Raw genomic sequence first — 13,951 nt, forward strand, 5'->3', positions numbered from 1 at the left:
AGTCTTTATATGTTGGGACAGGGTTTGTGAATTTAGTTGGTGTTTTTATGAGGGCTTGCTAATGGTAGCTCTCTGGGCTGGAGTCTGACAGATGGAGCCAGAACTTCCCTGCTCTCTTCTGGATTTCTGAGAGCAGAGGGAATCTGCCTAGTTCTGCTCTGCAACCAAGGCTAGGTGTGCTTCTGTGAACTCCGAGGATGCTTTTGCAAAACTCCAGATGAAAGATTTCAACTGGAGTTTTTTCCCAAGATTCATAGTTTAACCCAAATCAAACACACCTGCCTGTAATTATCAAGTGGTGTTCAGGTCCTAATTAATTGGTTCAGGTGTGTTTGATATGGGTAGCAACTGAAATCTGCAGGAGGGTAGATCTCCAGGAACAGGATTGAGCACCCCTGACCTAGATGATCTAAGACTGTTTTTCTGATTTGTGAGGGTTGTTTGTTTATTTTGAACAGTTAAAGTACTTGCTGTTCTTAAGAACAATCCTCCATGTTTTGCAGATTCTTCAGGGTTTGTTTAGTATTTTTTCCAGCAGTTACTATGATTTTGAGATCCATCTTTTCACAATGAGGATGATTGCGGGACTCAAACACAGCTATTAAAAACAGGTTCTGGTGCTCCTGAAGGAAACAAAAGTCCATCAATAGCTGAGATGAAAACTTTTAACTGGTGGAAGATGTCCAAATTGTTCTTTTTTAAAATAAGGGTCTCATGTCCATGTTGCTTATTGAAAGCAACAGAAGATTCAAACAAATAATTAAATAACATAACAGATTAAATACAATTTACCTTGATTGTTTTTCTTTCTGAAGCATCATTGAGCATTTCAAACCTTTTAAAAAAGTTTTAATAGTACCTCAAATGTCTTCAGTGTGAAAAGTTGGATCTCAAGTTAATTTAAAAGGGTTCAGATATGCAAAAGATGCCTGAAGAACCTGCAGGAAATGGAGTTTTCTAAAGATCAGGAGCAGTTTATTTGTTCAGAAGAAACAAGTAACTCATGAACAACCACCACAAAGCAAAAACAAACAACAACAAAATAACGGGTCATGCAGGTAATCACACACAGCATTTTAAATGAGCACTCAGTGTAAGGACAAAATAAAAATTCTGCCATTCATTACTCGCCCTCATGTTGCTCTAATCCCCTGAAACCCTCTCAGAGAGCTCTCTCATCTTCCACAGACAGCAGCAGTCACTAGACGTTCAAGAAAGGGAACTAAAGACATTAGCCCCTTTCACACAGTGATACCAGTAAATATCTGGAAAATTTCCGGAACGACTTTACCGGTAAATTCAAAAAAGCGCTGTTCACAGGCGAGGACGTTATGGAGTTTTTCCGGAAAAGACTGTTCACACACATCCATTCCAAAATACCGGTAAATTCTGACATCATTAACCAGAAATGATCTCTAAACAGCTGCGCTTGTATTTGTAAACATTTGACCACATTACAAACTCTCTGGATGGATGAGTATTGTGAACAACTTAGATGAAAACGCATGTCGAGATGTACATAATATGTGTGTGTGCAGGCGCTTACAGGGTTGTTTAATGGGCCACGCAAAGCTTGAAGGTAAACAAACAACGGCTTATCATAAGCATCTTATCGATAATTATTTCGACAGTTGGCATTAAGATGAACATATAATCATTATCTGACTAACTTCTAGCAGGTAAATGTGTCTGGGAAAATATTCAAAGGCTTTTATTCTTATAAACCGCGCGGACGTGAATGCGTCTGCATGTTCTAGACGTGAACGGGCTCTTTCCGGCAATCTTCCTACTGCGTTCACACAGCGCAGCATTCCGGCAAATTACCAGTAATATTACAAACTTTTCTTTCCGGAAAATAGCCAGAACGAGTTTACCAGTATTTTCAAAAAGGGCCTATTCACACATACAGACCTTTCCGGAAAGGTCTGTATGTGTGAAAAGGGCTATTGTCAAAAACTTCAGTGGTTTAACTGTGATTATCTGAAGCTCCAAGAACACATTTGTGCACCAAAACAACTTTAGGGCCTACCAACACTATGCCATCCGTACCGTGCCCAGGCCCGTTTCCCAGGTCGTTTAAGAAGTGTGAGTGCGCTGAATCGGGCTCAAGCACGGTTCACTTGGCTGGCCCTGGCCCGGTTGGAAGAGGTGGGCCTAAGCGCGGTTCACTTGGGCTTTGGCTTGTGTGTGAGTGCAAAACGCGCCAAAGCCCGAAACTGAAAGCGAGACGTGACTTTTAAGGGACTGTTTCATATGATTTATTAATCATTCTTACTGTTCAGTGAACGCAAACTGCCGTAGTTTATTAAAGACGCAAACTCCCCACTGCACGACAGCTGCGCACCTTCAGCAAACCTCCTAATTCCTGCTCCACGAGGGCTTTATGATTGTTTATAAACGCCAAAAGTGGCGAATCTGTTCTGCGAAATATCTGACTGCGTGTCAACGCTTCCCTAAGGACTGTTTGGCGAAATATTTGACTGCATGTCACTGCATATCAAACGACTGAAACTATATAACTAGAGCAATCTCCACTGTATTGAGCGAGAGCGCTCACTGACCATCACAACATCGATGACGTAAGCGTGCCCAGGCCCGATTGTAGTGCGAGTGTGGGCCGTCGGGGAAGACGGGAGGGGGACAAACGTGCTTTGGCCCAGTTCGAGGCAACTGTACATAGTGTGAGTACAGCCTTGGTCGGCAATGTCTTACAAATTGGAACAGGGTGCGTGTAAACTGTTGTTTATGTTTTGCGCTGCTGACACATGGAAAAAAGTTTTCTGCTGGTAGTATGACCATTCTCATGACCTGACGTGGGTGAATCTATATAGACGGACAGAGTCATATTAACAAATGTTTTGTGTTCTTGAAACTGTATGATTACAGTTGAACTCACATGATCTGTTTAACAATGTTTTTGGTTCCTTTTCTGAACTTTGAATGTGTCGTTTATGTCTATATGGAGAATGAGGGAGCTCTCAAGTTGAATCTAACAGTCACAATCTGTGTAAAGCCTGCCGCACTCTGTGGGTTTATTAATAATAATTCTAAATGATTGTAGCATGTCAGACTACACAAACATGACTCCCATGTCACACTGAAAGACCTCAGCTGTCAGGCTGAATGACAATGAAGATGTGCCAAACAAAGACATGCAAGAACGTTTGTTGTCATCCATCCTTGAAACATTCACTTTCCCGCATTCTAAAATGATATCTTGTGGTTAACATAAAAAAACTGTGGGGGTACATTTTCTCTCCGCGTGCTTCAATAATAAAACCAGAAACAAGCTGTTTCGAGCTTTCTCTGGAGCCTCATCTCCAGATTACAGTTTATTCAAAACTCTGCAGCTAGAATACTCACTCATACCAAACGTTCTGCTCAAATAACCCCAATCTTGTACGTTCTCCATTGGCTCCCGGTTGCATACCGCATTAAATTCAAAATTCTCCTCCTTGCATTTAGATCCTTAAATAACCTAGCACCCTCCTATCTCTGCAACATGCTTGTCCCCTACAGCCCAACTTGCTCTTTACGTTCTGCTGACTCTGGCCTTCTCGCTGTCTCGCTCTCTTCAATGGGGGGCAGATCATTTAGTGTTATTGCACCCAAACTCTGGAACTCTCTACCACGTTCACTCCGCCCTGCTAATAATATCTCTGAATTCAAATCCTTACTTAAGACTCACTTATTTTCTGAATGCTTCGCTTCTGATCTGCCAAACTGACTACTTTATCTGATCCACCTCCACTTTGCTCATATGTCTCTTAGGTCTTGTTTGTGTAATTCCAGTTTGTTATATTTGACTTCATGTATGTTTGTTTATCTTTTTGTTGCATTCCTTGTAAAGTGTCCTTGAGCTCTGGAAAGGCGCTATATAAATAAAAATTATTATTATTATTTTGAAGATGCCGTGCTGATTGCTGAAGTTGAAGTAACCCTGCAGGAAAGTGTCTGTAATCTTTTGACACTGCCAGAAATTCATCTGTGGGGAGGTTTGATTGCAACGGCAAACATTTCAAACCAAAGATCATAGATCCACAGATATTAGCCTACAATTACTAAAATTTTTTCGGATTTCCCAAATGTGTCTCAGACAACCAAATCGTGGCTGAAATCGCACAGTATGAGCCGGGCATAATGAAGATGAATGGTCTGAAAGGTGTCAGGTAATTTGTACGATATGAATGTGATTATAATATAATTTCAAGAGTTCACACTTAGCTGAAAATCAATAAAGTGTATTTGGCATGCTGTCCTAGGAGAGAGCCCTGAGCTTGTAAAATCCTCGAGCCCGGGGCTCCCTCCCGTTAGAAGGGCGAGAGGGGAGTTCGAGCTCAGGTAGGTGTTGAAAACTCCCCTGCTTGTCGCTGTGAGAAGTGTAAACTGAGGTTGTATTGGGTGAAAATTTGTTTTAGTCGATTGGCTATGGTTTATGTTTTTGGACTGTGGGAGGAAACCGGTGAACAAGGAAAGAACATTCAAACTCCGCACAGAAACACCAACTGGCCCGATAGGTTGGACCAGCGGTGTTCTTGCTGTGAGGCAACAGTGTTAGCTACTGGGCCACCAAGTTGTCCTATCGGAAAAGGGGAAGAAAGTAGGGGTGTAAGGGGTGGAGCTTCAAGACGAAGATAACTGGAGTGAAAGACTCAGATTATTTATAATGCTTCCGTAATCATCTAATATGGCAAATTGCGGAGCTAATAAGGAGCCAGCCGTGTTCATAAGCACGTGATCCTCTCGAAATAAGTTTATGAATAAACCACACTTAAACTCAAATAAAGCAAATAAACATAACAAATGTATGAAGGTAAATAATTATTATGCCTATGGTAAGTCCTTGTAAACCACATATGCAGTGGAAGTCATTATTACTACCCCCTTTTCTTTTTTAAATATTTCCCAAATGACGTTTAACTGAGCAAGGAAATTTTCACAGTATGTCTAATAATATTTTTTTCTCCTGGAGAAAGTCTTATTTGTTTTATTTCAGCCAGAATAAAAGCAGTTTTTGTTTTTTAAAAACCATTTTAAGGACAAAATTAGCCCCTTTAAGCTGTATTGTTTTCTGATAGTCTACAGAACAAACCTTCATTATACAATAACTTGTTTAATTACCCTTACCTGCTTAGTTAACCTATTAACCTAGTTAAGCCTTTAAATGTCACTTTTAGCTGTATAGAAATGTCTTGAAAAATATCGTCAAATATAATTTACTGTTACTGTCACCAACTCGGTCTCAGTAATTCCCCTCGCTGGCCAGCAGAGGTCATCATCACCGGACTATTGACATTACGTCATCCCCACTGACTGACTGTCACCCACACCTGCAGCACATCTCCTAATTACCTGGCTCACACATATAAGCAGTACACTCACACTCCTCAGTGCGAAGTCTTGTTCTGCCCCGGCTAAAGCCTGATTTATACTTCTGCGTAAGGTGACCGGCGTAACCCACGGCGCATGCAACGCGCGTGGCTGTGCATTTATACTTCTGCACGCTGTCTCTGTCGGTCTGTATTAACACTTCCGAAACGCTAGTTGGCAGTTAGGTGTAAATGTTCCTCTGTGTCGAGTTTCTTCGCTGCTGTTTTGTTTTCCTGAACACTTCCGGGATGTACAAGTGGCTCAAACTCGCTCATTTTGAGGCAGGAACCGGCGGACGTGCAACAACTTTAACTATGAGGTAAACACAGAACAAAACTTTCCATCCGGAGCTCCTTCATGGTACTCCACACTTGTAAACAATCGTTCGCGCCATTCGCGCGGCTCTCGGTCCCGCCCAGACTCGTCAGCGCTACCAAGCCGACCAATCACAGAGCTTACGCTACGCGTCGTTGCGACGTGTAGTTACATTTTTTGAGAGGTGCATGTCAGTGACGGCGACGGCCACGGCGAAGGGCTATGCGTCAGCGCCGTAGCATACACCGGTGTTTGACGCAGAAGTATAAATCAGCCTTAACACTACTGAGCATTTCTGATCCTTGCCTGCTTTCCCATTGCTTACATTGGACTGTATCTCGACCTTGTCTTGCCTGCCGCCTGCCCTGAACCCAAGCCTGTATACCAACTTTGATCCTCGCCGCCTGCCTCTGACCCATGCCTGATTACTCACCTTGTGTTTGCTTGCCGCCAGTCCTTCGACTTAATACTACTGTGTTGGATGTGAGTTCGCACACGCATAACATCTGTGTGCTTATTCTTATTAAACTCTGTTTAATAAATATACTGCATATGGATCCCTCTGTGTCAGACCCTCCGTTACAGTCATCATGGCAAAGATAAAATAAATCATATTATTAGAAATGAGTTATTAAAACTATTATGTTTAGAAATGTGTTGAGAAAATCTCTTAAACAGAAATTGGGGAAAAAATAAACAGGGAGCTAATAATTCTGACTTCAACTGTACATATGTCTATGTGTGCACGCACGCAGGTACAGTATATCTCAAAACAATTGACACAAGATAAAGATCTATAGTACACTTTTGAGAATGACCTTGTGTGGTACTGTCAGCAAATCATATAAGCAGCTGTCAATACATACAGGATACCAGAAAATTGTGAATTCCTGTTTTTCCACACTATTACAATAGAAAAGATGATAACGCCTAGATTTTGACTTGCAAAAGCGTGCGCACGCATCATTTTGACTATTGTTCACATTTGGAGGAAAATAAAAGTCATAATTCAGGCTCTTTTACAGTGTGTACTGAAGATTCAAAGCAGTAAAAGTAAAGCAAATAAAGCCGCTCTGTATTAATCCATTCTTGTGAATGAACCTTCTGGACAACAATGGCCTTTTGGGTTAAGCTATACAGAATCGTTTCTCGTGTGGGAGAACTGGAAGAGCATGTTTAGAGCCTTAAACAAAACAGTGAACTCAGTTCTTTGGTAGGTGAATGAATTAGCGTCATCATTTCAGTGTTAAACAATGTGGAGATACATCAGGTTTTTGAACATTTTAAGTATTTAGAACTTTTTGTATTAATATTATATGTTAGGCACCTAGGGTGTGAGAGTAACGTAATTTCGATTCTCTATATGTCCATGTGGTTGAATTGACAATCAAGCTAACTTTGACTAATCTTGCTGAACCAAACAACTGACATGTTTATTCACTTGTTTTTATCATTATGAATTTTAAGGGCACCTATGATGAAGATCATCTTTTGAAAGCTGTTTTGTCAGAACTGTGTGTAGGTTTAGTGCAGGGTTGGCCAACCCTGTTCTTGGAAAGCTGCCTTGTAGATTTCAGTTGCTACCCATATCAAACACACCTGAACCAATTAATTAGGACCTGAACCCCATGTGATAATTACAGGCAGGTGTGTTTGATATGGGTTGCAACTGAAATCTGGAAGGTGGTTCTCCAGGAACAGGGTTGGCCACCCCTGGTTTAGTGTGTCCACAGTCATACTGGAGTGATATAAACACAATAGTCTTTTTTTTTAATTTCTTGATGTTAAAATAGGATCCAAATCCCTCCCTGGTGTTTTTTGTAATTGCATGTGTTTTCTTAAATTGCAGCACATTAAGCTCTCTCGGCAACCGTAAAAACAGGACATGAAAGGAACATTTAAAAAAACAACTCATATTAACACCTTAATCATATTATTGTCTTATTTAGATTTAAGCTGTGTTCACACTGGACTTTTCTCCCCATAGACTTCCATTCATACCCACACAAATGCCTCATACCGCAAACACAAGGTCGTGCATGAAGTTTCGCAGTTCGCTGCATTGCAAGGTTCAAGCTTGATGAACTCTGACCTGCGAAATCGCATCACTTGTGTGCCTGAGACCAATCGAGGGTCAAAACATGACCTCGCTTGCTTTTTAAAAAGTCTATTTATCTTGTTTAATCCCACCCCTTTTCGCAGCCCTGTACGACAATTTTGAAAGCTCATACTCTAGTGTGACCCCAGCTTTAGGCAAATAATTGCATTACTGCTGTCTATGTAAACATAATGATCCAGGGCTGTTTAACTAATGGGGTGAGATCATTAATGGGCAGGGATTTCCCCCTCTGATGACTTGTACAAAGGGAGAATGTCAATCAAAGTGTTTCTGCAGACTGTTTTTAGCAACTGTGATTATAAAAATAATAGAATTAATGATTTTTTTTTTTCATTTTATTTGCCATTAGAGGCTGGTTAGATACACACACGACACTGCAGCCACACAATTGTGTTTAACCACAGTGATTTTTAAATTATTTTTAAACTGACTTTAAATTGAATAATGGATTTACTACAGTCAGTGGTGGAAAGAGTACTAAAAAGTAATACTCAAGTAAAAGTACCATTACTTGCCCAAAAATGTAGTGCAAATACAGTAAAAGTATCTGTCGTTAATATTAATTAAAGTATGAGTAAAAAGTAGGCCTTTTAAAAGTACTCAAGAGTAGTGAGTATTATACTGTTAAAAGTTGATGTGTTTACATGCAGTTTGTGCAGGGATGTGTAAACGTAACATTCTGTAGTGCATTTAGTGATCTTCCTTTATTTGTTTGTTTCTTCCACTTTCTTCCACCAGCCTAGCCAAGCTGGGAGTCCAGCCAAAACCAGCTATATCCAGCTTAAACCAAGCTGGTCAAGCTGGTTTTAGCTGGATTTGGCAGGTTATTTTCCAGCCTGACCAGCTAAGACCAGGCTGGAAATGGCTGGAAACCAGCCTGGAAATGGCCAAAAACCCTCTAAAACCAGGCTGGTCAACCAGCTAAAACCAGCCAACCACCCTAGGCTGGTTTAAGCTGGATTTTTCAGCAGGGTATGTTAATCAAAGAATGCCAAAAATAATAACAGAACTGTACACGCATCTGTTTGGTATCAAATATTTAATTGCAAGAACCATTGCCCCCCCCCTAGTACCAAAAACAACTGTACAAACATGTAAATGCTGTATAATTATCAGACAGAGCTTAAATCATACATTTACCAGCTTCCAACGCAGAGATTTAATTCAACACTCCTACTGCAAATGCATCATTTCTGTACCAGTCTTCCCATTGTATATTATACATGATTTAAAAAGGAGTGAAACCATGTTCGTGATAAAAAATAAATAACAAAGATACAATATTATTCAAATTCACATAGCAGTCTGTACCAACAACTTGATTTACAATGTTTGAAGGTCAGTGTTTATATTATTATAAACCATCATGCAGCGAGAACCACAACAGGCTGGAGAACTACATTAGTCCTTCATATCTGAGAATTAGTACACATCTTCACCATCTGAGTAGCACAAAGATTGGCATCACAAAGAGCCGAGCGGGCATCTGTATTTTTTGATGTCTCCTTTAGCATAGCTTTCCTTAGAAATGGGTGTTGATTCTGAGGAGTTCACGCGGGAGCTTACGGACAGGTCAGTTCCGGTCTGGTTCTGCCGTATTGGACTTTGGTGTTGGTGATGGCCCCGTGTTTCTGCCGCAGATGCAGACGCAGCTGACTCTTGTGGCGGAAACGCAGGTCACAGTTTTCACACTGAAATGAGAAATCGGCAGTTTTACTTCGGATGCTTCTTCTGTTAGAACATTTCATTGGCATGTCAAATGTGTTTTTCACAGAAATGAGCGTTTTATTGACTTTTATTCTGCTTTTTTCAGTTAAATGTCTATGATTAACAATAGGGTATATGCAGAAGCATGCTAATAGGACTTTTAATTTGCCAGTAACCTGGGTTAAGCGCTTCCGGCGAACTGTATTCAATGCAAAAACCGGCGCGTTTAAGGTCCGTTTTCTTTAAAAATCGGCGATCTCCACTGGCTGAGTGATATCCGATATAAAGTGGGTCTCGGGTTGTACAAGAAGCACTGCATTAAATTACATTTTCATCCACCATGTCTTTATAATATGAACATTTATTTTACCCCAGTATATTTAATAGAGCTTCTGCGCTAGCCTGCCAATTCTGACGGGCGCGTGCGAGTAAACGGCTTTTTGTCTCGTTTTACGCTTGAGCAACTAAATGAATGCCAAAGTTTATTTAACTGAATGTATTTTAATGACATTACAACATCAATGCTGTAAAAGGAACCGTATAAAATGGAAAAAAGTTCACAATAACAGGTCACCGGAAGTTTATCAGTATGGGAAGAACACTAGCTCGGCATATACCCTATTATTTTTTATTACACTGTTACACACGGAATGACCTGTATGTCAACCATAGCAGTAGTTCCTGCTTCACAATAGTTCTTGCTTCACATTAACAAACGTGTTATTTTTACAGAGGCATGCCTCCAAAGCCCACCCCTAAACTCAAACACCATAGTTTTCTAACTATCTACTAATACCAGTGAAACTTTTGTAGAACTTAATACATTAAACACAATGTTACACATTTCATCTGTGGAGTTTTTTTTGGTAAAATACAGCACACAGAAAAGCCTATGAGTGGAACAAGGTTAAGGTACAAACATTTTATATTTTAAATATCACATCTAATTTCTGTGGCTTGAACTTGTTCCATCCATTTGCTGTTCAACAAAGTTTCACTGGTATTAGTAGATAGTTAGCAAACTATGGTGTTTGAGGTTAGGGGTGGGCTTTGGAGGCATGCCTCTGTAAAAATAACACATTTTCGTACAAATAAAATCATATGAATTCCTATAAATTAGTCATTTTTTGAAGTTCTGAAAAATAGTTAGTTTTCTCGTGAGGTTGGGCTGACTTTGTAAGATTTTCACATTGGCTAAACAAAAGATCCACATGAGTAGAACACTACTAAAAATGACAAGTCATCTATGTTGAATCTTATACAACAGTTCTGTCTGGTTCTTGAATCTGATTGGCTGATAGCCGTGCAGTATTTTCCCAGTAACATCACACAAAGGCCTCTTCACCTCTGTGTATTACTCCGCCCACATAAAGCAAGCAACAAGCAGGCTACAGTTTAACAAATATTACTGTTGTTGGACAACAAAATGTACTTCTGAGGCTTTTTTAAGTCGAGAATGTAGTTGTTTAGATTGCAACTATGCAGCTTATTTGTAAGAATAGTGCCTATTTTAAAATATTTACAATTTCTGAGAGCTCGTCGGTGGCGGTTGACGTTGTCTATGCACAAGATGGCGCCAGAACCGTGAAAAGCTGAAAAACGCTGGACCGGATAGTCAATAAGAAGCTGCGAATAAGAAGCTGGATTCAGCCTTGTCCCTCCTTATCGCAAACACAACAGCAGTCTGGTGAGAAATCTCTGTAAACGGATGGCATTTCATGTCACGTTCAGCCTTATAATCTTAAAATGTGAACAAAACTTGCTGTTTTGTCATCATCTTAAGGGGGTCACACACCAGAAGCGCCGCTTCACATTACGCTATACAGGGCTCGAAATTAACCTTTTTGCTTGGTAGCACCGGTGCTCCTAACTTTAAAAATGTAGGCGTATCAGCCAAAATTTAGTCGCAGCCACCATTTATGAGCACTGTTACTACAAGTTTTATACAAACATATTTAAAGCATTTGAAATGAACACTAATCAAACTAACAAGCAAAAAAATTAATACATATATGCAAGCGTGAGGAAAATATGTCTCAACAAAATCCCGTTATCTCAAGAAAATACATTTTTATAACAGAACTGAGTGACCAAAGCATACACGGAGCGCTCACCAGCCCTGCACGCACTGCTTGAATGAATCTGTTAGCCATATAACTCTGCTGTTCTCACAAGTGCTGTCTGATATTGCACTGATGCTTTTGACACATACTGTACCTTATTATATGCATACGTCATGTTAATAGCAACACCGGTCTTTTTAGGAGTAGCGATGTTAGTTTACTCAGCGTAGGCCCATTTGTACGACGGTGTACGTGGTGTTACATTTGACATATAGCTGCCCCTTGCACGGCGGACAGCATCTGGCGATTATATGAAGGATTAAACAGGAGCTCTCGTGCTAGATGTGGCAAACAGTTACCTGAAAACTCCATCTCACAGACTTTTCATAGCGGACTTAAAGCCAATGGAAGTCTTCTACTCTTGGAAAAGTGTAGGTGGTGGATTAACATTCAGCACATGATCACTAGTAAGATGTGTCATTATTTATAACTAGATGGTTTCTAAAACTAAATCTGTCAAGTGTTATCTTCATTTTCATCTTCAGCGCTTTACAATTTTTCGCGGTAGTAGCTCTCTCTGTCATCCGAAGCCAGAAGGCGCTGAGTGATTGACAGCTGATATTAACCAATCATTCGCGTTCAGTGCTAGAGCATTGGTGGGCCAATAAGAAGAGCGCGAAGGCGGGGCAAGCATTATGGACTTGGATTTGTTTACTGCAGCAAGTTGACATGACAACTGTTTTAAACCATTCCTGAGTGCTGCGTTTCACGTTCCAAGTGCAGACAAAGAGCTTAGAGATGCATTCTGCGTGAATGTCTCCCGAATCCGCGCATGTGGTGAACATTTTGCAGCAAAAACTGGTTGCACACAACAATTTTAAGCACTCGCAGAAATGCTCCCAAATATATTTTAAGGTCGCATAGATAAAATTTCGGGCGCATATGCGACCAAAATGGTCGAAATTTTGAGCCCTGCTATAGAGAATTATTCAAATACTAGCTCTAAAGTGACGTTGGTGAATTAGTAATGGCTTCTGCTGTTCTGACGTCAGCTGCAGATGTGAATGAATGGCGGAACAAAGTAGTTCCTAATACAAAAGGGTTTTAGACACTCTGTGTTTGATTTTCTTTTTTATGTACAAGATTGTGCCGATGAACTGTTGTATAAAAGTAATACCACACGAGTAGCAGTGCGATATGGCTGTATATCAGCACTGGTGGGGCGCTAAGGCACTCGGCCTGCAGCCTCGTGCCAATGCACGCCTCCCACCAGTGCTGATATACAACCATTGCACACTGCTACTCGTGTCATATTGCTTATTTATCAAGCTACAAAAAAAAGCTGTTTGGCTGGCTGGCTTAACTTCTTCAAAAATACTATTAGCACAACATTCCTCCACATAACTTGGACACAAACAAGTGGTTGGTACAACTTCAGGACATTATAATGTTGGAATTATCTACGGCTAGAGTGAACTTGGTACAAATGTGTACACTAAGGATCTAGACTAGAGCTGCTGACAATATCTCCATGTTTAATGATGAGGACCCAGAATGATTGCCTTTGTATGATTGTATTCTATCTATCTTTCATTCTTGATACTGTAAATTTATTGTTTTTCTGTTAACTTCTATTCAATGGATACCCCAGTTTAAAGAGACCACAGGGAAGGTGGTGAGGTAGTAGAATTGATATATGTCATTATATTGTTATTTCAGCCTATACGCTTTGTTAATAATAATAAAATATATGAAAAGAAGTTAGTATGACAAAAAGGTGCTCACATGATAAGGTTTCTCTCCAGTATGTATTCGTAAGTGACTCTTGAGCGTCTGAAGGTGGCGGAAGCGTGTGCCGCAGATGTCACATGGGTATGGCTTTTCTCCAGTGTGAATCAGGACGTGAGCCCTCAGATGAGCCACCTGAGAATGACAAAAGTAGAAGATGAAGTGCTTCGTTTACATAGACCCTCCCTGTATACAAGCACAGTCCGGCCGGTTGTTTTCACCTGGACAAAGCGAGAGCTGCAGGTTTCACATTTGTAAGGCTTTTCTCCCGAGTGGATGCGTGAGTGTGTCTTCAGATTGGCAGGCCTGTTGAATTGAGCTCCACACACATTGCAGCGGTACGGTTTCTCTCCTGTCAATGAAAGACTATGTAAAACGGCTCTATACAGGTATGGGGAAGGTTGCAACTCTGGATTTTTGTTTGTTTACCTGTGTGGACAGACTTGTGGCTGGATAATGGGTTTCCTTTATAGTGGAACATAGCCTGGCAGCGGTCGCACTTGTACGGTTTTCCGTCCTGCAGCCACTGGGGCTTCTCTGCTTCTGATTCGCACTCATTACAGTAGACCCTCTCCCTCTCTGCTGAGAC

The 13,951-nt window shown here is 40.6% G+C and overlaps 1 protein-coding gene across 3 annotated transcripts in view; it reads right to left on the reverse strand.

Moving 5' to 3' along the window:
- Window positions 1–8,828: 8,828 nt before the first annotated feature.
- Window positions 8,829–13,951, reverse strand: part of bcl6ab (BCL6A transcription repressor b) — an 11,228-nt gene continuing 6,105 nt past the window's right edge. The window contains exons 6-9 of one of the 3 annotated variants that reach the window (NM_001100074.1): window positions 13,792–13,941; window positions 13,584–13,714; window positions 13,360–13,497; window positions 8,829–9,495 (exon numbers count right to left, since the gene is read on the reverse strand). In NM_001100074.1, coding sequence (NP_001093544.1) covers window positions 9,367–9,495; window positions 13,360–13,497; window positions 13,584–13,714; window positions 13,792–13,941 — 548 coding nt within the window. In that variant the 3' untranslated portion in view covers window positions 8,829–9,366. Of the gene's footprint in view, window positions 9,496–12,708; window positions 12,789–12,904; window positions 13,498–13,583; window positions 13,715–13,791; window positions 13,945–13,951 lie in introns of those variants that run through there. The other 2 variants (XM_005171137.4, XR_012383724.1) reach the window with 2 other exon arrangements.

Source organism: Danio rerio, chromosome 2 (genome assembly GCF_049306965.1).
Source record: "Danio rerio strain Tuebingen ecotype United States chromosome 2, GRCz12tu, whole genome shotgun sequence".
NCBI lineage: Eukaryota > Metazoa > Chordata > Actinopteri > Cypriniformes > Danionidae > Danio > Danio rerio.